General features: G+C 33.5%; 3 protein-coding genes across 5 annotated transcripts; 2 read left to right on the plus strand and 1 right to left on the minus strand.

Annotated features, from left to right (window-relative positions):
• The first annotated feature begins 1,568 nt into the window (after positions 1 to 1,568).
• Positions 1,569 to 3,921, plus strand: LOC107927636 (uncharacterized GPI-anchored protein At3g06035). Its single transcript, XM_016858745.2, has 2 exons — positions 1,569 to 1,846; positions 3,213 to 3,921. Exons 1-2 carry the CDS (start codon positions 1,765 to 1,767, stop codon positions 3,731 to 3,733), a joined length of 603 nt encoding a protein of 200 aa, XP_016714234.1. The 5' UTR covers positions 1,569 to 1,764; the 3' UTR covers positions 3,734 to 3,921.
• Positions 3,922 to 4,726: 805 nt separating this feature from the next.
• On the minus strand, positions 4,727 to 7,564 carry LOC107927640 (peroxisomal adenine nucleotide carrier 1). Its single transcript, XM_016858748.2, has 5 exons — positions 7,149 to 7,564; positions 6,506 to 6,737; positions 5,657 to 5,803; positions 5,315 to 5,475; positions 4,727 to 5,239 (listed from the first exon to the last, which is right to left on the minus strand). Exons 1-5 carry the CDS (start codon positions 7,289 to 7,291, stop codon positions 4,957 to 4,959), a joined length of 966 nt encoding a protein of 321 aa, XP_016714237.2. The 5' UTR covers positions 7,292 to 7,564; the 3' UTR covers positions 4,727 to 4,956.
• A 2,951-nt stretch (positions 7,565 to 10,515) lies between these two features.
• LOC107927788 (protein phosphatase 2C 70) lies at positions 10,516 to 18,760 on the plus strand. 3 transcript variants are annotated; one of them, XM_041088113.1, is made up of 14 exons: positions 10,727 to 10,911; positions 11,774 to 11,841; positions 12,659 to 12,848; positions 12,948 to 13,151; positions 13,250 to 13,425; positions 13,521 to 13,679; positions 14,389 to 14,532; positions 14,621 to 14,682; positions 15,062 to 15,197; positions 15,718 to 15,812; positions 16,636 to 16,751; positions 16,849 to 16,978; positions 17,941 to 17,995; positions 18,407 to 18,760. In XM_041088113.1, the coding sequence occupies exons 2-14, from the start codon at positions 11,839 to 11,841 to the stop codon at positions 18,566 to 18,568; spliced, it is 1,632 nt and encodes a 543-aa protein (XP_040944047.1). In that variant the 5' UTR covers positions 10,727 to 10,911; positions 11,774 to 11,838; the 3' UTR covers positions 18,569 to 18,760. The 3 variants fall into 3 exon arrangements, with proteins under 3 accessions (XP_040944045.1, XP_040944047.1, XP_040944046.1); XM_041088112.1 differs by having other exon boundaries at positions 10,733 to 10,911; positions 11,791 to 11,841; XM_041088111.1 differs by lacking the exon at positions 11,774 to 11,841 and having other exon boundaries at positions 10,516 to 10,911.
• Positions 18,761 to 19,249: the final 489 nt, after the last annotated feature.

Here is a 19,249-nt window from a genome sequence, read left to right on the forward strand (position 1 = left end):
TATTGAAAGGGCTCAAATAAGGAGATACCCTCTCATTGTTTATTATTATTATTTTTTTAACTTGTGTATGAGGCCTTTCAACTTTGCTTAAGAAATATTATGATTTGAAGGATGAATTGAGAGTCAAGCATGCCAAAATGGCTTGAAGGTCAATCACTTATTCTTTGCTGATGATAGTCTAAGGTTTGCTAAAGCATATAAGGTTAGTAAGGAAAAACATATGGATATGTTAAAAACTTACTAGGATAACTTAGGATAAAAAATCAACAATGAGAAATTAATATTGTTTTTAAACTCAAAAAAAAAAAACTCATGAAAGATAAGAGATTCAGAATCTATTCGGGTTCAAAGAATCTTTAATCTAGAGAAGTACCTCAGATTCCCAACAGATCATGGAAAGAAAAGTATCTTTAAAAATCTCATTGATAAAGTTAGAGGTAGAGTTGAGGTTGGTTCGACAAATTTCTTTCTTTTAATGGAAGAGAAATTTTTATAAAAGTTGTTTTACAAGCTATCCTTATGTATACTATACAATGCTTCCTCTTCCTTGAAACTCTGAGTCGAGATTACTAGGATGGTGTACAGTTATTGGTGACACAGCAAAAATAAAGGTAAAGACATCTCTTGGCTCAATAGGTTGGGTTGGAATTTTGTCTCTCGACTTTGATGAGAGCCTAAGTATTTGAGGCTAAGTTCATAAAATGAGAGCGCCTAATCAGATTAGGTCGTATGTGGTGCACAACTACCTACCAAGAGAACGTGTGCACCGTGTCCTTGGTAGGATTTGAACTCTTAATCCTTAAATGACATCTAAGGTCACATATTAACCTTAAGCACTCGAGCTCGCGTTTGTGTCGAGAGACAACATGAGGTGGTCGGTTTTCTAGGTTCATCCACCTCCAGATTCGAGCAAAACTAAGTCTTCCCAATTATATGTATTGGATCGAAGAATGCCCCTTTGAATGAATCACATTACAGTTATTAAATAAATGTTAAAAGAACTATTTCATAGGTTGTTGTAAATCTCTAACAAATGAAATTAAAGTACTGCCCATGTGATCTTTTTAAATAAATATATATATATATATTTTTAATTACATTTAAGATCACTGAATTATTAAAAAGTTTATGTGTTGATCATGAAAGTTTAAAAAATTATAAAATGGTCATTAAATTATTTGAAAGCTTTCATTTTAAGTCATTGAGTTGTTAAAATCATTGTTATATGGCTTTTTTATTCGCATCGTCTGCATCAATCGAAAGCTCCTCTTCCTCTTCTCTTTTACAATTCAACCATTTTTTTTAATGAAACATCTTTGAACGTCACAAATATGCAAACTGAAATCTAAACAACTTTTTTATCTGATTTCTGACACTAACCATCAAATCGATTTCATTGACGAATCGTCCCTTGGAGCTCACTAGCCGGATTTTGAAAAAAAACTTAACAATCCAATGACTAAAATAAAAATATTCGAATAGTTTAATAATTAAAATTAAAACTTTCGAATAGTTCAATGATGATTTTGTAACTGTTTGAAATTGAATGACCAAACTGTAAACTTATTAATATTTTAGTGATTTGGTTGTAGTTTACCCCAAAAGGAATAGCTAAGGTCTGAAAACTCTGTTGTGATCTCTGTGTCGGTCCCTCTTGGTCATACAACGTCTTTCAGACAAAGCTTCCACCTCAGACACACTCTCCTTTCAGACAAAAACTTCCCATCTCAAATATCTCATCATCATCACCGTCATCATCAAGCAATGGCATTTTCAAAGATCTCTCTTTTCTTCCCAGTGCTCCTTTCCATTCTCTTCATCATCTCCCCTGTTTTCTGTGACAATGGTAACCTTTCTTTCTTTTTTTTTTTGCTTCTTTTAACTTTCTGGATCTGGGTACTTTGCTTTGTTGCTTAAGCAGTGTTGTTTGACCATTGACCTTGTTAATTTCTCTGAAATCTGTGTAAATTTTACTCTTCTTAAGTGGTTATTCAATGCAGGTATTAGCTAATTTTTTCCCCTTTTTTCTTATATGTTCTGCTTGCAAATCCATATCTATGAACCCATTTGGATGCATCTTGTAGGGTTTTTTCTTTGTCTAATTATTAACCTAAATGTGTTTCAATTGGTGTTCTGTTATAGCCTTTTTTTTGGTCTTTTGTTGTTTGAAGAACATGGATAGTTGCAATTCATCCTGCTTGTCATTGTTACTTGTTTCTTGTTCTTGGTCGGATTAGAACATAAAGTTACATGACAAACTTGATCTATATCGATATTGAATAGATCCGGCATTAGAGCTTTATTAGAAATTTACTGGCTTAGCAACTTGTGGAAGTTCGTACTTAGTGTTATCTCAGTCCCTTAAAAGAAGATTTGAGGTAATAGGTTCAAGTATTTACATTCAAAGCTTGGTTTGAACTTACAGTGTAATGCCGTTTTGGGTATGTCCGGTCAGTGAGAAAATCTAGCTAATGAGAACAACCGCAAGGTAATTATCGGCATCATCTTTATAGTTCTCCTGTTTTGTCTGAAACTGAAGTATGTTAAGAGTTACGGATTGTATTTCCGGCAGTTCACGGGAAAACCTACTTCGATCGATAATGTCTTGCCCTTGTTATGATTCTTATCTTGTAATGAACCTTTGATTTACGATATATGTATATGGAGCTTGTCGAAGAGAGCTCCTAATCGGAAATAGGCTAACATGAACTAGCAAATTGGGGTTCATATAGGCCCCCACTCGAAGGATCTCGAGCAGATCTCCCAGATTGAACTTGTTTTTGTTTTGCCATAATTGATGTGTATGTTAGAGTCTTCGGAAGGTCGGTTCTGCTATTATTGTTCTCTCAGTTACTATCCCTTGATTCGTGTAAAAGTATGTTGTGTGTTGCCATATTGCTAGAATCCGGGTTTGAGATTGTCAGTCCAGTTCCCTCTTGGAACTAGAAGTTTTCGTGTTACTCTCTGACTGCAGAAAATAGTTACTAGTTCCCGCATTCTAAGATGTTGTTCATGAGGAAAGTGTTTGTGAAGTTGAATGAATCATGTTAATATAAGAAATGTTTTTCTCCTATACTGTAACATGATTGGCCTTGTTATGGATTAACAGGTTCGATTTTTGAGTAACTTCATGAGTTGCACTGTCTTGCATTTACTTTGTTAGCATCTGCAATACGTATCTAATCATCGGATTTCGTCTTGACAATCAACAGACGAGGAAGATGATCTTCTTAAAGGCATCAACAGTTACCGAGCTTCGTTAAACTTGACAAGCCTAACAACAAATGAGAACGCCGAGTGCCTTGCTGATGAACTAGCCGAAGAATTCAAGAACCAACCTTGCACAAACTCCACAGGCGCCAACACTGTCCCAGGCACCGAACCACAGTTTGCCAACTATCCAAACCTTCTAGCCAAATGCCATTTGAACGTTTCCGTCACAAGGGACGGAGCAGTAATGCCTGCTTGTGTTCCGAACCTGGCTCCGAGTCTTGTGCTCACTAATTTTACGCAGTCTCAATACTCCGGAAACCTCAATGAAACCAAGTATACAGGAATCGGGATCGGTTCTGAAGGAGACTGGATTGTTGTTGTCCTAACAACCAGTACAACTGAAGGAAACTACGCTACGGCTACTACTGCTGCTACTACTAGTGCGGCCAATTCAGTTTCCAAGATAACCATAATTCATCACCTTCTATTGCTCCTCATGGCTGCTTTCTACATGTTATGAGCAGCTAACCCTTTAAAGACTACACAAAAATCATATGTTTTCATGTACTAATAAGCTTGGATTATTTTTTTCCCTTTTTGGGAAAATTTTCATATGATTCCGGGTTAGATAGGTAATTTCTTATTGTTCTCGGTGTGGGTTTTGTCCGGTTAACAATAATGTGATATTTTAGACCTTGGATTATTTCATGTCCGACCTTAAGCATATTAGTTTGAGACATTTCAGGTTTGTACGTGTTTTACACTTGGATATTTTCAATTTTAAGTTATTTCGAGTTCGTACAAAGTTTTGACAATCATTTTTCATTTGAATCTTTTCGGTCTCGAGTTATTTCAAGTTTATATCCGAAAAAAAAAATTATTAACAAAAACTTTTCACAAAATCATCAACATTAGATGTGGGATACTCATATACTAGGTAAAAGTATCATAGGGGTTCTTGTACTAGGAATTAGATTGCATTTTACCCACCACCCAAAAAATGAGCAAATTAATCTCTACACCCTAAATCAAAGAGCAAACTGGTAATTTCAATTAAAATTTTCACTCATTTGTACTATTAAAAACTAGCATGACTGACGAAACAATAAGACAGCGACATACAACATGCCACATATATTGCATATTGTCATACAAAGACCAATTTTTAATAGAATGGTAAATTTACTCTTAGATTTAACGTACATGTATTAATTCTCATTTTTTGAGTAGAGATGACAAAATGTAATCTGACTTCTAGTATAAGGGCCTCTATGGTACTTTTACTGAGATACCCTCAAATTCTTGATTATGAATTTAAAAGTTATAATTACTTGCACTAAAAGCTATCCTTGGATGCACAAGGAAGCTCAAGCTGAAATTTCAAAAAACATCTTTCCCAAAGTTACAACTTATAAAGCACCGAACTGAATAAGTAATTCATAAAACTAACTCGACTCACTATTAAACATGGTTTGCATAGATGGTACTCGAACATAGGTATATAAGCTCTGAATTGAATAATTAATTCGTAAAACTAATTCAACTCACGATTAATCATGGTTTACATAGATGGTACTCGAACATAGGTATATAACTTGATAATTGATCGTAAAATCGAAAATAATCCAAGTTGAAGCTATCTAGAAAACGAAATTTACTTCCAGGCTGCTTACAATCTTTAAACAATTGTACTGTTTAGAACAACTTATTGTTGTTGAAACATGAATCTTTAAAAAAGTTTCATTAAGCACTCTTTAATCTAGTTTGGGTCATAAAAAGATACCTTCTAAGTGCAAGCAATAAGACCCATGTGCTCTTTGAGATCTTCTCCTTTATCATTAGAAGCAATGCCGAGCTTAGAACGGTCTTCAAGATTTGTGCTTCTATTCCTTTGTAAAAACCGAGCAGCCCTTCCCTTTTCCATATTGTATAGAGTGCCCCCGAAACCGTCTTTTGTTTTTTTGATTCAGCTTCCTCGGTTTCGTTGTTGTCATCCAAGTCTGCAGCCTGAATCGTGATCTTACACCTGCCAAGGAAAGGAGGTCTACATTATCCAGTTCGACATCATGCTAGAGGATGCCAGATAGAATTGACAAAGTACCTTATAGCAGGGTAAGTCACAAAAGTTGCGATACACTTTGCGACTGCACCGAGTACAAATGCAGAGAAAGCTGAAAGAGCCTCGGGGGATGAGTTTGTACTGGTTTTCTCCTTTAGCTGCCTCTTAAGTAGCCTTTGTTTCAATTGATCAAATGCAGTATACTGCAGAAAATTAAGTTTTAAGACATTGTAATGTCATATCCTAATTTTTCCCATCAACTGAAAACAAAATGAAACTAAAACAATACGATATTTGGGATCTTGAAATCGATTTACAATTCAACTACACTCAATATACTTGCTATTAATACAAACCTATATTGCAGAAGGCATGGTCAAGTACCTGAATAGATGGATTTGTAGTGAGGAGAAGAGATATGCCAAGAGCATCAAATGCTTCACTCAAAGAGCTCTCCGAAAGCAACTTCCAAAGTCCTTTGGATTTCCCGAATTTGCTTGTCTGCATTCTCGAGGATGCTGTATCCAAGGGCTGGTGCATATTAAAGTCAGATCCCAATATCCAATAGTAACACAAAATTGGGATGCTCATTAGGCATAGTAAGGGAACCATAAAACATACAAGGAGGATAAGGAAGCTTGCATGGAAATAAGAATTCCCATACATTGTAGCTAAAGAATCTATTATGGATGATAGCCATGTATCCTTTTCCTTTTGAATTCAAGAAATGTGAATGGATTGATTTTTTTCAAGGATTAAGTCCTTTTTCTAGCTAAACAAACAAGACTTTTTTTCGCCCTTTTCGAAGTTACAACTAACTAATTATATCAACAATTCCAATAAGAATCAATCATTACAAGCACTGAACTGAATAACTTAATTCAACTCAAACTAACTAGCTAGTTAGCTTACACATAATTTTCACAAGGTGGCACTCGAACTTGGGCACTCAAGGCCTCAATCTTTGCCACCACAACCAGGCCTCATTGGCAGCTAAACGAACAAGTTTCGACTTCCGGTTTCCAAAAGAAAGCAATGGTTTTAGTATATAATTCCATCTAATATCTGAACAAGATTCATTACATGGTTATCACAGTTCTATTAGTGAATCTAACAATACAAAGTTCTTAAATGGCCCACATGCAAACCAAACTCCCAAGTAATGTTCTGATCATACATACATAAATATGCCTATATATATACACATATACACAACAATCAAAACACCAGTACCTGTGTAATTATAACAGTACATGCCCCAGCAGCAACACCAACAATCAAATTTGCTTTAGTCCCAATAGTATTGTTTCCAGTTTTCTTCAAGTACAGCCTTTTAAAGAAGCTATATCCATAAAAATAGATGAACTGTGAAATAAAAGACTGCAAATTTTTGGTCCCAAGACCTTGGTACAATGAAAGAACTTGACCGTTAGCTATAGCTTCCCACAAAACATCAGCAGTGTTCCTGTATGAACCAATGCATATATATCAAAACACCAAATCAAAGCAGCTCTTTAATTCTAGAACTGCAACAAATTATGATTAAATTACTGAAAACAAGGCAAACCCAAATAAAAAATTCTCAAAAAATTAAACTTCCCCATTCTAAATCATTTAGTCTTCCAATAAAATCCCAAACAATCATTAAAAAAAAGGTAGTTTAATTCTAGAACTGCAACAAATTATGATTAAATTACTGAAAACAAGTCAAACCCAAATAAAAAAATTCTCAAAAAATTAAACTTCCCAATTCTAAATCATTTAGTCTTCCAATAAAATCCCAAACAATCATTAAAAAAAAAAAGGTAGTAAATAAAAATATCCAAAAATTTTCAGGTGGGACCCGAAAACAAAAAAAAAATCTAAAACAATGGACCTGTATTTTTGTTGATGGTGAGCTCTAACTTCAGCTTGATACTTGGTTTTACAAGTATCAAGTGGGTATAAAATGGAGGTGCTGACAAGAGCTCCAATGGCTCCTGATGTTGCCTCTGCCAAAGATTCTAGATCAAACGCCATTGTTTTTAGCTCTATCTTCTTAGCATCAAAATTTGTACAGCTCTTTTCTTTTTCAATTGGAAAAAAGAAGAAGAGAGAGTATGAAATTCAAGATTTTGGAAAGATGGATATGGATTTATACAGAGTTCCAAGTTGTTCAATTGTAAAAGAAAGAAAGATGTTGAGAAGGAAGTTTTGGGAAAATGAAAGGAGAAATGGAGGCTAATTTTTTATGCCTTTTCTGTGTGTGTGTGTGTCTTTTTTCTCCTAACTTTGATTCTGCTTACCAAGGTTAAATTTTGTTATCAGTCCTTGTATATATATAAATTGTAGATATAGTCTTTTGTACTTTAATTTGATCATTTTTAATCTTTCTACTTTTCGAATTTTGAAAGTCCAGTCGGACTAAACGATATATGTTAAATTCAATAAGTTAGATTACTTCCAAATGTTGAGGTGGTGAATATATTATTCAATGTGTAACATTATGTTATCTACGTAATACTTTAAGAAAAAGTCAGTTAATAGATTTAATAGTTGTCGTTTGTGTCAATAATGAAATTTTGAGATTCAAAAATTGTAGGGATTAAATTCGGTCTAATTGAAAAATATGAAAAATTTACAACTTTACATATAGTACAAGATTAATAGAAGAATTTAACTAAACGAATTTAGCCGCTATTGTGGGTCAGAACTAAAACATTGAAATTCGTAAAGTATAAAGATTAAAATTGACTAATTCCAAAACTAGAGAGAGTAAAACGTAACACACTAAAATACAAAAAATTAAATCCATAGTTTGTGCAAAGTATAGGAACTAATAGCACAATTTGACCACTTTTCATGTCTTTTATCTCCTGTCTTTGATTCTGCCTAATAGAAAAGGTTAAAATATGGCACAAGTCTTTAGAATTTTCACAACTTTTGAATTTAGTCCCTATACATTTACTTTCAGGAATTTATCCCTCTAATTTTCAAAATTCAGGTCCAATTTTTAATATTGTCAATTTTTGCTTAAATTTGTTGATGTGACATTTTAAAATAAAAAGAAATACTCACTTGATAGCCATATAACTTAAAAAATAACATTATAATGATATTGAATTTAGTAAAATAATTTTAATAATCTTAGCAATTGGACCTGAATTTTAAAATATAAATAGACTAAAATTCTAAAAAATATATAAATTAAATTCTAAATTTACGGATAATACGTGTACTTATATCATATTTTAACCTAGGAAAAAGTAAATAAACGGTATGGCCTCTTGGCTTACGCCATCTTCTTCGGTCCCTTTTGGTATGGGGTGATACTGCCACTAGATTATAGTATAGATATTATTTTGATATGGACATGGTTAAAATAGTAATTTCCTTAAATTTGAAATTTAATTTTTAATTTAGTTTTTTTAATTTCTAAGATATTGTAATGAATTTTAATTTAACAAAATAAATTTATCAGCGAAATTTTGAGTTTAATTTTATTTGATTGTTTGTTTTTTATCGATCTGAATCTAATATGAGTATGATAAAAAAAACAAAATAAAGATTCGTTATAACATTAAAACAAAACCGATATAAGAAATTATCTAGCAATTGTACCTGAATTTTAAAATCTGAAAAATAAAGAGACTAAATTCTTAAAAATAAAAGTATAGAGACTATATTTTAAATTTGTAAAAAATACAAAGACTTATAATATGTTTTAACCTATTAACAAATATGTAATTTAAGTTATATTGCCATTTGTTATATATTAATATAATTTTAAATATGTTTTAAATAATTAATATAAATTATTTGTAAATTTAATTTGAATATATATTATATTTATAATTTGTAATTAATATAAATAAATTATTACAAGCCAAAAGCTAACATTTTCAATTTTTTCTAATATAAAAAGCACTTTTAAATATAATAGTAAACGCACTATTATTTAAAGTTAATTAAATCTAAAATATGAGTTAAATTTTACTCAATTTTGTTTATATCCGATCAAACATTTATTTTAAGTTTGAGCTCGATTGAGCTTATTTATCAATTTTGTATTTAAGGTTAATAATGTATTAAGAATAATATCGTAATTTAATAATATAAAAATATAAAAAAACTCGATAAGAGTCATGAATTGTTCAAGTTAAATATTATTAGGCTTGAATTTGACTCAATTGATAATTTGATCTCAACTCAATAATTATCGAATCGAATTTAATTTTTTTCGAATAAATCTTAAATAACTTACCAACACGAGTGTTTCATTTAGGGTGAGTTTGGATGGGCGGTGCGTTTACCTGCGGTTAGTGTAAAAATAGCGGTGGCGGTGAGATTAGATATTGTAGCGGTACTGTTGCGTGAGACAAAAAGTAAGCTAAACGCACCACACCGCATCCAATCGCCCATCCAAACCCAATCTTAGACAAAGGTAATTAGACCAAAACTCAACAGTACATTAGCCACCAGACACCTAGGCAACTAACACCTCGATGGAAAAACATGCTAAGAGAGAACAAACACTTGTATCTAACTTTGTGCTTTTAGAAAAATCGCGAAACAATCACAATTAGATATATTAATGAGTCGGGTTAGGTTTGAGTCGATATTTGGTAAGATATTTACACTCATTTTTTTATGACGAAACTCAGTTAGAAATGTAAATGGGACATCGGTATATACAAACTACTTGAGTTTAACTTAAAAAAAATTCAAACTCAACTCAATAATGTTGAAAATATTAAATTGGGTTCCCCAAATGGATTAAAACCCAAACCCATTAATATTTTAAGTTTCCCTACATTATGAAGAATTTAGGTAGTGAAAAGTGGACAATTTTCGTTATGCGATATTGTCTCCGACCAATAAATCAAAACCGGTTCCATATTAAATGATCTTGTAAGTTTATCAAATTAATTTCACATACAAATCATTAGATGTAATAATCATCAAATAATTATTGAGCCGAGCTTAAGTTCTAATTATCGATTGAGTCGCATTTTATATTTTTATATTGTTAAATTATATTAATACGCTTAATATATATAATTAATTTTAGGCTTAATTTTTGAGTTAGAATTTAAATTTGAACTTAAATATAAAAATTGGTAAACGAGATTAATCGAGTGAGTTTAAACTTAAAAATATACGTTGGATGGAACTCAAGTAAACCATATTCGAATTCAAATTTACTCAATTACACAGCTATCTCAGCTCAATCTGAAATATTAACTACTCTTTTGAGCAAACGCGAACCAAATAAATAAAGGCCAGCCCTATCCAAATACAAACGTTTTGTGGGGGAAAAAAGCCATATTGATAAATAATTCATAAAATATATCAATTGGATAAATTTCTATTACAGACGTTCAGGGGAAAAACCACAATTAAAGGAAAAAGAAATTGGAGGCAGTGAGGGTAGGAGGCGACCAATTCAAAGCGAGGTTCACGCCAAGAGGGAAGCCCAATCCGAAATCTATGATGAGAGAGAGCGCGAGACGACGATGGCGATGCTACAAAGCATTGTCGTTTTCACCCTCCTTCTCCTTATGTTGATCCTTATCATCATCATCATCATCATCATCATCGTCTTCGCCTTCAAACCATGGCGCTTCTTCTCCTACCCCTCTCGCTGTCGTGCTATCAAGGTACACCTTCTTCTCTCCGTTCATTTCCATTCTCAATATCATCTTCCCTTCTTTTTTTTTCTTTTTTGTTAATATTTTATGATGCGAAGTGTTATTTCTTTGGATCGTAAGAGAAATCTATTTCATCTTTAGTGATTGTAAATTCGAGATTGCGGATCATCGCCTTTGAGCTTAGGTGGAACTGGATTTGTATTTTTCTTTGAGGTCCTATTTGTTAAAATGCATTTTTGATGATTTCTGGTAGTTACAATTTAAAAAAAAAAAGTTGATTTCGAGACTGATTTGCTGGAAAATCATTAGGTTGATTCTTATATTAGCTGTTTCATGTGCAATGAATCAATGCGGCCTAGTCGTAGATTTTATATTGATGTTAGAGGAGTATATGGTTTTCAAGCGGATCAAAAGATTTATTTCATTTTTTCTGACGCAAAGTTTTCTTTAGATCTTAAGAGAAATCTCTTTAGTTATTGCATCAGCATTGTTTTTGTATGATTGTAAATTCGAGATTGCGGATCTTTCCTTTTGAGCTTAGGTAGAGCTGGATTTTTTTTTTTGAGGTCTTATTTGTTAATACATATTTGATGATTTCTGGTGGTTACAGTTTTTTTTCTTGCAAGTTGATTTTGAGATTGATTTTCTAGAAGATTATTAGGTTGATTCATATGTTAGCTACTTTGTGTGCAATGAATCAATGCAGCCTGTTCGTAGATTTTATATTGATGTTAGAGGAGTATCCACTTTTCAAGTGGATCAAAAGATGATTGATGTGTAAAATGTTATCTGTTTTATATTAGTTGTTTGAAATGTCAATTTGATTCTTGAGTACTGGATATGACGTTTGATATGTACTCTTTTTCACCAGCTGTTTTGAAATTGTAGATTTCAACAATGAATATCAGTTATGGCAAGTAATTTGGTGGATTTAATATGGTAGGTAATATGCTCAGAGATCCATGACATTCATTCTGAGTTTGTTGACAATAACTGACCACTTAATGCGTATTTGCTAAGAATAAATGCCTATCCTAAGGGTACTTTTTAAGTTATCGTTTTTAGAAATATATATGCATCCATTATGGTAGTTTAGGATTTGTGTTTTTCCTTTTCAATGGAACGAATAAATTTTTTATCAAACATTAGTTTTAGTAAGTGACATTCCACACTTTCCATCAATTCCTTTGTTGATTTCTATTGCTTGGATGCAAAAGCTGGCCAGAAGAGAAAAGTGGTTAATTTCATTTTCATTTGCAATTTATCTTATAATTCATTTTTGAACTCTCAGTAAGTGAGAAATTTGGATTGGAAGTAATGAAACCAACCAGCCAATAGACTGATTTTCCAATTATATCCTCTTAAGTAAAAGATGGAGCAACAATCCTGATATCATATAATTTACTCATCATCTTCTTCATTTCTTCTGTCATATATCAAAACACAACTTTATTGAAATTAAATTTCACTTTAGTTGATTTCTCTCTGTTTCTCTTTAACTTTTCTCCTATCAATCCAAACACAAAGTGCATGTTATGGAAGGAAGACTTGGGATCTTTCTTTAAACTTGCCGAGTTTTTCCTTACCTAAATCTGAAACTTGTGATAACATTTGTGTCTAGTTATTATTTTCTTTCTGTTTAGTCCACCCCTCCCCCCCCCCCCAAAAAAAATGAAAAACCCAGAAACTTTTATGGTTTGTTTCTGTTTGAAACTCTTATGGTCGTCATATGTTTGACAGTTTACATTTATTCCAGGTTGGTGAGTTGGAGAGACCTCTTGTATCAAATGATGTAGATCTGGCTCAAGATCAAAGCAATGATTTGACAAGAAACTATGACTTAGAAGGAGAGTGTCACCTAAATGCAGCTCTTCTGCGGCCACCTCGTACTGAGGGACTTGTTCACAAACAACGGCTTTCCTCTGCATCTCGCCGTTTGGCTCTGGGTATTAACTTTTATGCCTCCATCTTTTGTTAATTTTCTCTTTATACTTATGACTATTCGGCTTAGGCAACCACGAATGCTAATGTTTTTCTCTTTACAGGTGATAGTGTGGTTGGAGATGTATCTGATCCTTTAGATGGTATTTTGGTTGGTCAGACACTAAAGCGTCGAGTGGTGACAGAGCACTTAGTTGAACTGCAAAAACATGGTAGACCAGAAAACCAAAGTCAAAACTTGAGATTTGGCACGGAAAATGATAGACCACAAGAGTCTGTGCCCAACACCGACGCTATCAGTGATCAAAGTAATTTTCCTTTTCTATAAGGAGATTAAAATGTTGGTCTATTTCTATTAGACTGAATATGTGAAGCATGTAATTATATCTTTCTGTTAGAAGTGCAGGAAGTTGCCTCTCTCTTCAGGTTGTCTCGGGTCCTTCTTGTGGACTTCATTGTTCTGTACTGTCAACAAGCACTGCAAGGCTACCATTGACCCTTGGAAGAGTTCCTCCAAGTTATTTATTATTGAAGGATTATGAGGTTTCTGGAAAGCATGCAATGATAACTTGGAATTTAAATGTAAACTCCTTATAAGTTGAATGACATGATTTGCATTTTGTTGCATTATGTATGTATGGTTCACTAAGTGTTTTAAATGTGTACAAACTTTATAGAAATTGAGATGGGAACTGGTGGACATGGGTAGTCTGAACGGGACACTGTTGAATTCTCGTCCAATTAATCATCCTGATCCTGGAAGTAGGCTATGGGGTGACCCAGTGGAACTTGCAAGTGGAGACACAATAACAGTTGGCACAACCTCAAACATTTATGTAAGTCAACTTCTTTTCAATTTACTTGTAGTTCTGGCACTTTTGCTTTTAAAAATGTCAAATTTTCTAGATAAATTGTAATATATCTATATGTATTGGAGTTTGCATGAACAAGATCTTCTCTTTATTCACTTCTTCAGGATATTGGAGTATTTGCAAACTAGTAAAATTTTATTTTAGCAGTTTGATGAGATTGTCGTAATCTGGGAACATGAGTTTAGAAATGACTTCCTTTCTTTCCTTTTTCTACTCAGGATCATCTCACTAATGTTAAGTACCTTTTAAGAAATTGTGTCAAATGCCACAAGCAATATATACATTTGACGTTCTAAAAATATTTAACTTTTTTTTAATTCTATTTGTTGAAAATTTTTTATTTATTCCCAAGGAACTCTCATCTGCTTATGTTCCATAACTATTCTTCTATGTTGCTAAGATAAATTGAGGAACTGAACAGCAATGGTGCAAATCAGTTATGATAGATAGCTTGTTGTCCAATCAATAAGAGAAGATCATTTATGGTAATGGGATTGTGGACATGATTGTTCACTTAACTGCTTGAGTTTTCTGATGGATTCTTTTGTTGTTTAAGTAATTTCTTTTATGCGGTCAGTGCATATAATATGACCATTTTTGTTTGTAATGCATGGCATATTGGATTTGAAGCTATTTTTACTGATTGTTTTTTTTTATTTTTCTCCTGTAACAGGTTCATATTTCATCCCACAATGAGCGTCTGGTCCCTTTTGGAGTTGGTATGACTTCAGACCCTATGTCATTGCGTCGAGGAGGAAAGAAGCTTCCAATGGAAGATGTTTGCTATTATCATTGGCCTCTTCCTGGCATTTATCAGGTTTTCAATTTTTGATATTTTAGTTGATATTTTTCTGCTTCTTCCAGAAGCAACAGAATTCGATATTTTTTTTGTGCTGATATTGCAGTTTGGAGTTTTTGGTATCTGTGATGGACATGGTGGTGTTGTTGCAGCTAAATCCGCAAGCAAGTTAGTCTCCTGTTCTCATCTTGAGTGTGTTCTTGCCAGGGTTTGTGGCTAGTAATGTGCTTGTTTTCCCACCGTGTCCACAGATGGAGTGTTATGGCTATACAAAATTAATGTTGTCCTCATAGTTTTTAGAGTTTGTTTTTCTTTTGTACTCTTTGATACATGTATATACATGTTCTTCTGTGTTGTCTCGTGCTTATTCTAAATTGGCAAGTTCCATACTGAATGCCTGAATTGCTCTTCTCCTGTAGTCTGAAGCTTTGAATTTCAGATCTAAGGTTTCTGATAGGACAAAACACTAGTAATTCTGCCTTTTGTTAGCCATTATTTTGATTTTTAAGGAACTATTTTACTAAAATTTGAAGAATTTGATGTCTAGGATTCTGCCTGAGATGGTTGCTACCATTTTAGCGGACTCTGTAAAAAGAGAGAGGGTTGTGTCAGAACAAGATGCCTCAGATGTTCTCAGAGATGCATTCTCTCAGACAGAAGCTTCTATGAATAACTATTATGAGGTTTTTCCTTCCCCTGTTTTATCTTATTTACTTTGCGGTTCTGTTTGCCCTTTCATTGGCTAATCTCTCATAGTGCACCGGAATGCACCTTAATATCCTCTATGTTAACCTGGAAACGGGGGTATCAGATATGGGTATGTGTCCGACACAAGTGTACTTAAACTTTTTCGAAGTTTTTCCATATACTTGGAAGATGATACTCTATACTCGTGCCCAAATGTGTCGAACGCAGGCACCAGACCTAGATACTTTAAGGAAAATGAAGAGTGCATGTAGCATAGAACGCCTTTGTATGTTGTATTTATCCTTTCCCTTTTTGTAATGGTTTGTACTATGCTAGAACTCTTTATTGTTGAATAATAATATAAATATTCTAGCTGTTGCATTTTCTCTTCTTTGGACTTTTCGTGGCCTTTTGGTCTTCACTAGATTTAATTGTTTATTTTCAATTATGGACCCTTTTTTCTGCCTTCATTGAAGTTGGTTTTTTTTGTATATCATCATAGTTTTTTACTTGCAGGGCTGTACGGCGACACTGCTTCTGGTTTGGGCTGATGCTGATGAAAACTTTTTTGCACAATGTGCAAATGTTGGAGATTCTGCATGTTTTATAAAGTAAGTGTTTCTATTCTTATTATTCCAATTCGTAGGAGCTGTAAGGTGAATGTTATTTTACGATCAAATTCCATTGTGTAAAATATGGGTTCACTCAGAATTAGTTGTCTGCTATTCTTAGGAATATTTTGATTTGAAAGTTAAAAATACAGGATGGGTTGCTTTCAGCAATTTGTAAAGAAAGCTATTGGCATATGTTAGAAGCTACTTGTGCTAAGGTTTTGCTAGGTAGAATAGAAAGAAAATGGAAAATATGGAAAATTGGAGTAGAAAAATAGAAAGGTAGAAAATATATGTTTTCTTTCCATTGGTGTGTGTTTGGTAGGAAAAAAGGGAAAATAGAAAGAAAAAGTATATTTTTTTCATTCATTGCTTGGTAGAGTTGAAAAATAAGAGGAAAGAAAATGGAACTTTGGAAAACTGTATAATTTTGAACTAACTTACATCTCTCATTTTCTTGCCTCTTATCATTTCAATTGGAAGAATGATAGAAAATGATTATTTTTCATTCCCCCTTTTTATCCTTCTTTTACACTCAACCAAACATACCTTAAGTGCTGTCATTCTAGTCTCGGATTCATCTAACCATGCCTTTATATTGAAGTACTGATAATAGTGACAATTTTAGTTTGATTGCTTTGCTGGATGCTTCTTGTACTGTCAATCTATCTTATTTCTGTCTTACCTTGAGCAGAATTCTCTCCATTTTTCTATTTTTTGGTATAATTTTCTTATCTTCTCATCGTCTATTTAGAAGCAAAATGGTTATTATGATAATAGCTTCTGTTATTGTACTTATGACCCAATACAATTTTAATGACAGCATGGACGGTAAACAGATTAAGATGACTGAAGACCATAAAGTAACGAGTTGTTCTGAAAGACTCCGAATTGAAGGAATAGGGGAACCATTAAAAGATGGGGAAACACGGTTATGTGGTAAGTGCAAATTTCTGCATCTAGTCATTACTGTCAGGATTCAGCAGCATCACAAAATTAAGGTACATCATTTGCATATTTGACCATTCCATTTCAGGTTTGAACCTCGCTAGGATGCTTGGAGACAAATTTGTGAAACAGCAAGATTCTCGCTTTAGTTCCGAGCCTTATATTAGTCAAGTCGTGCATCTCAAAAAATCAAGTGGCGCATTTGCACTACTGGCAAGGTGATTCTATTTTTCTGTCACTGTTGGGAATTTTTGTACGCTAAAATGTATTGCCATTGTTGTAGGGGTATTTTGTCATCTACTTTATCTGGACTCTTCATTTTTCCTAAAGCATTGGTGTCTGACATAGATTTGTACATTAGTATGGAGGGATTGATCTTCCAAATATATGAAAAACCCATAAAAAAATTTTGAGCATACCTATATCAAAAGGATATCCATATTAGACATTGTTGAGGGGAGGCCAACTCGTTTTGGAGTTTTTTAATTGTCATCCGTTGGGAGCCAGCGGACCTCTCTACGGGTCGGTATTGTCCCCTAGTTGGGGTTGTCTCCCGACTCTAGAAAGCCCTAGTGCCTGAGGTGATAGGTTCATAGAGCAGGAACGCCTTGTCAAAATCAGTGCATAGTCACCTACCAAAGGAAATGTGGACGTTTGCCTATGGTAGGGTTTGAACGCCCAACCTATAGCTTATAGGTCGTCTTGAGGGGAGCATTTGTTGAGTAGAGGCCATCTCCTTCCGGAAAAGTCTTTTAAATGTCATTTGTTGGGAGCCGACTAACCCTTCAATGGTTTGGTATTGTCTCTAGTCGGGGTTTTATCTCTCGACTCTAGCGAGAGTCCAAGTGCTTGAGACGAGCATGGTAACAATTGATTTAGCTGTCGGCTTCCGATAGATGACACTTTGAAGATTTCTCTGGAAGAAGTCGACCTCCCCCTCAACAGACATTAACTTCCGAGTCCGGGTAAATATAGTCTGTCACTAAAGCCATGTTTTATCTACATTTTTGGGTTTAGCTCGCATAATATGATCCATTGTAGCTTGTCATTAACACCTTTTTGTTTTATTTACCTTTCCTAACCAGCCTTCTCGTGTTTTTCTTGTTTGGACTCTCTTTATTATTTGGACATTTTGTTTGACATGGTTGAAATGTGGATCTGATTTGTGCACTGATTGCAGTGATGGATTGTGGGATGTTGTTAGCTTTAAGAAGGCAGTTCAGTTAGTTGTACAGGTATTATTGTTATTATTGTAACATTATATATAATATACAGTTTCTAGACTTGTGGTCCCAACTTGATTAACCCGAATCTTCCTACCCGATTTAACCGTTCAAAGTCAGCAACTTGAACCTGCCCAACCTGAATCCAGAAAAGATTCAAACCAAAGATTACCTGAATCTGAAATAATCTGAACTCGGAATGATTCATACCCGAAATACCCAAACTTGAGTGCCAAAACCTGAAATTACTAGCTCTGGAAAATCAATAGGCAAATCCGAATGACCTGAGACTGAAACAACTCAAAACTGAAATTACCCGTATTAGAAATGACTAGACCTGAAAAACCGATAACCGAACCTTAATGACCTGAGACCGAAACAACAAATTTATATTTTAACCTGATCTTATAATTGACCGTGTAGACGAGGGAGAGACATCCGACAGAAACGGAGAATTTGGCAGAGAAGATTGCTGAAGTAATGTTGGATGAGGCTAGAACTCAGCGCACAAAGGACAACACCTCTATTATTTTCATAGATTTTGACTCCATTTCCACCGTCTCTTCTTGTAAAGTCCGTCCCTAAATGTGATTTTCAAGCCCTTTCTTTCTTTTAGTGTGAAATTTTTTATTAATTTTATTTCCTAATGTTATTTTCTATTTTGCTATCACCCTTCCTTTTAGGCCTTAGCCGTTATATGATGGCTGCTTTAATGGAATGTACTTTTTTTTCTTTCTAATGTATATAATTGAAAGAAAGAGTGCAGCATTTAATCAACGGAACTTGACAACATTTCAACGTATTCTTTTCACTTGCGGGCCGCACATGGCACGTCTTGTCAATGAATGGTATTAATATTTGACGCATTTATATAGTATGCAATCTGTATTTGTATTTAAGCATTCTATTAATCTGGTGTGAATAAAATTATCTCATAATCGAGTTTAAAATGAGTTGGTCTTTTTCGTTTGATTGAAAGTTATCTTCTACACTTCAGTTCTTTTATGAAATACGAATTAAAATTTAAATAATTTTTTTCTTAAAAACTATTTGACTTATTTAAAATATGCTCTACTTACCAATCATTAAATTGCCATTTGAAGTTATCTACTTGGTCTTTAAAAATAAAACTTCACATCTCAATAACTTAAAAATTTTCAAATAGTTCAATGATTTAAATAAAATTTTTTAAATTATTTTTTGAGTAGGCTATATTTCAACTATGATTTTTTTTATTACCCAACTATGAAATATTACAAAATGGTC

Source organism: Gossypium hirsutum, chromosome D02 (assembly GCF_007990345.1).
Source record: "Gossypium hirsutum isolate 1008001.06 chromosome D02, Gossypium_hirsutum_v2.1, whole genome shotgun sequence".
NCBI lineage: Eukaryota > Viridiplantae > Streptophyta > Magnoliopsida > Malvales > Malvaceae > Gossypium > Gossypium hirsutum.

Coding starts and splice junctions, on each gene's coding strand:
- LOC107927636 (XM_016858745.2), top strand. CDS start 1,765: ATGGCATTTTCAAAGATCTCTCTTTTCTTCCCAGTGCTCCTTTCCATT. Junction 1,847..3,212: donor CCCTGTTTTCTGTGACAATG/GTAACCTTTCTT, acceptor GACAATCAACAG/ACGAGGAAGATGATCTTCTT.
- LOC107927640 (XM_016858748.2), bottom strand. CDS start 7,291: ATGGCGTTTGATCTAGAATCTTTGGCAGAGGCAACATCAGGAGCCATT. Junction 5,804..6,505: donor GTACTGTTATAATTACACAG/GTACTGGTGTTT, acceptor AATATGCACCAG/CCCTTGGATACAGCATCCTC. Junction 5,240..5,314: donor GTGACTTACCCTGCTATAAG/GTACTTTGTCAA, acceptor TTTCCTTGGCAG/GTGTAAGATCACGATTCAGG.
- LOC107927788 (XM_041088111.1), top strand. CDS start 10,768: ATGGCGATGCTACAAAGCATTGTCGTTTTCACCCTCCTTCTCCTTATG. Junction 10,912..12,658: donor CTCGCTGTCGTGCTATCAAG/GTACACCTTCTT, acceptor CATTTATTCCAG/GTTGGTGAGTTGGAGAGACC. Junction 13,680..14,388: donor GCACAACCTCAAACATTTAT/GTAAGTCAACTT, acceptor CTCCTGTAACAG/GTTCATATTTCATCCCACAA.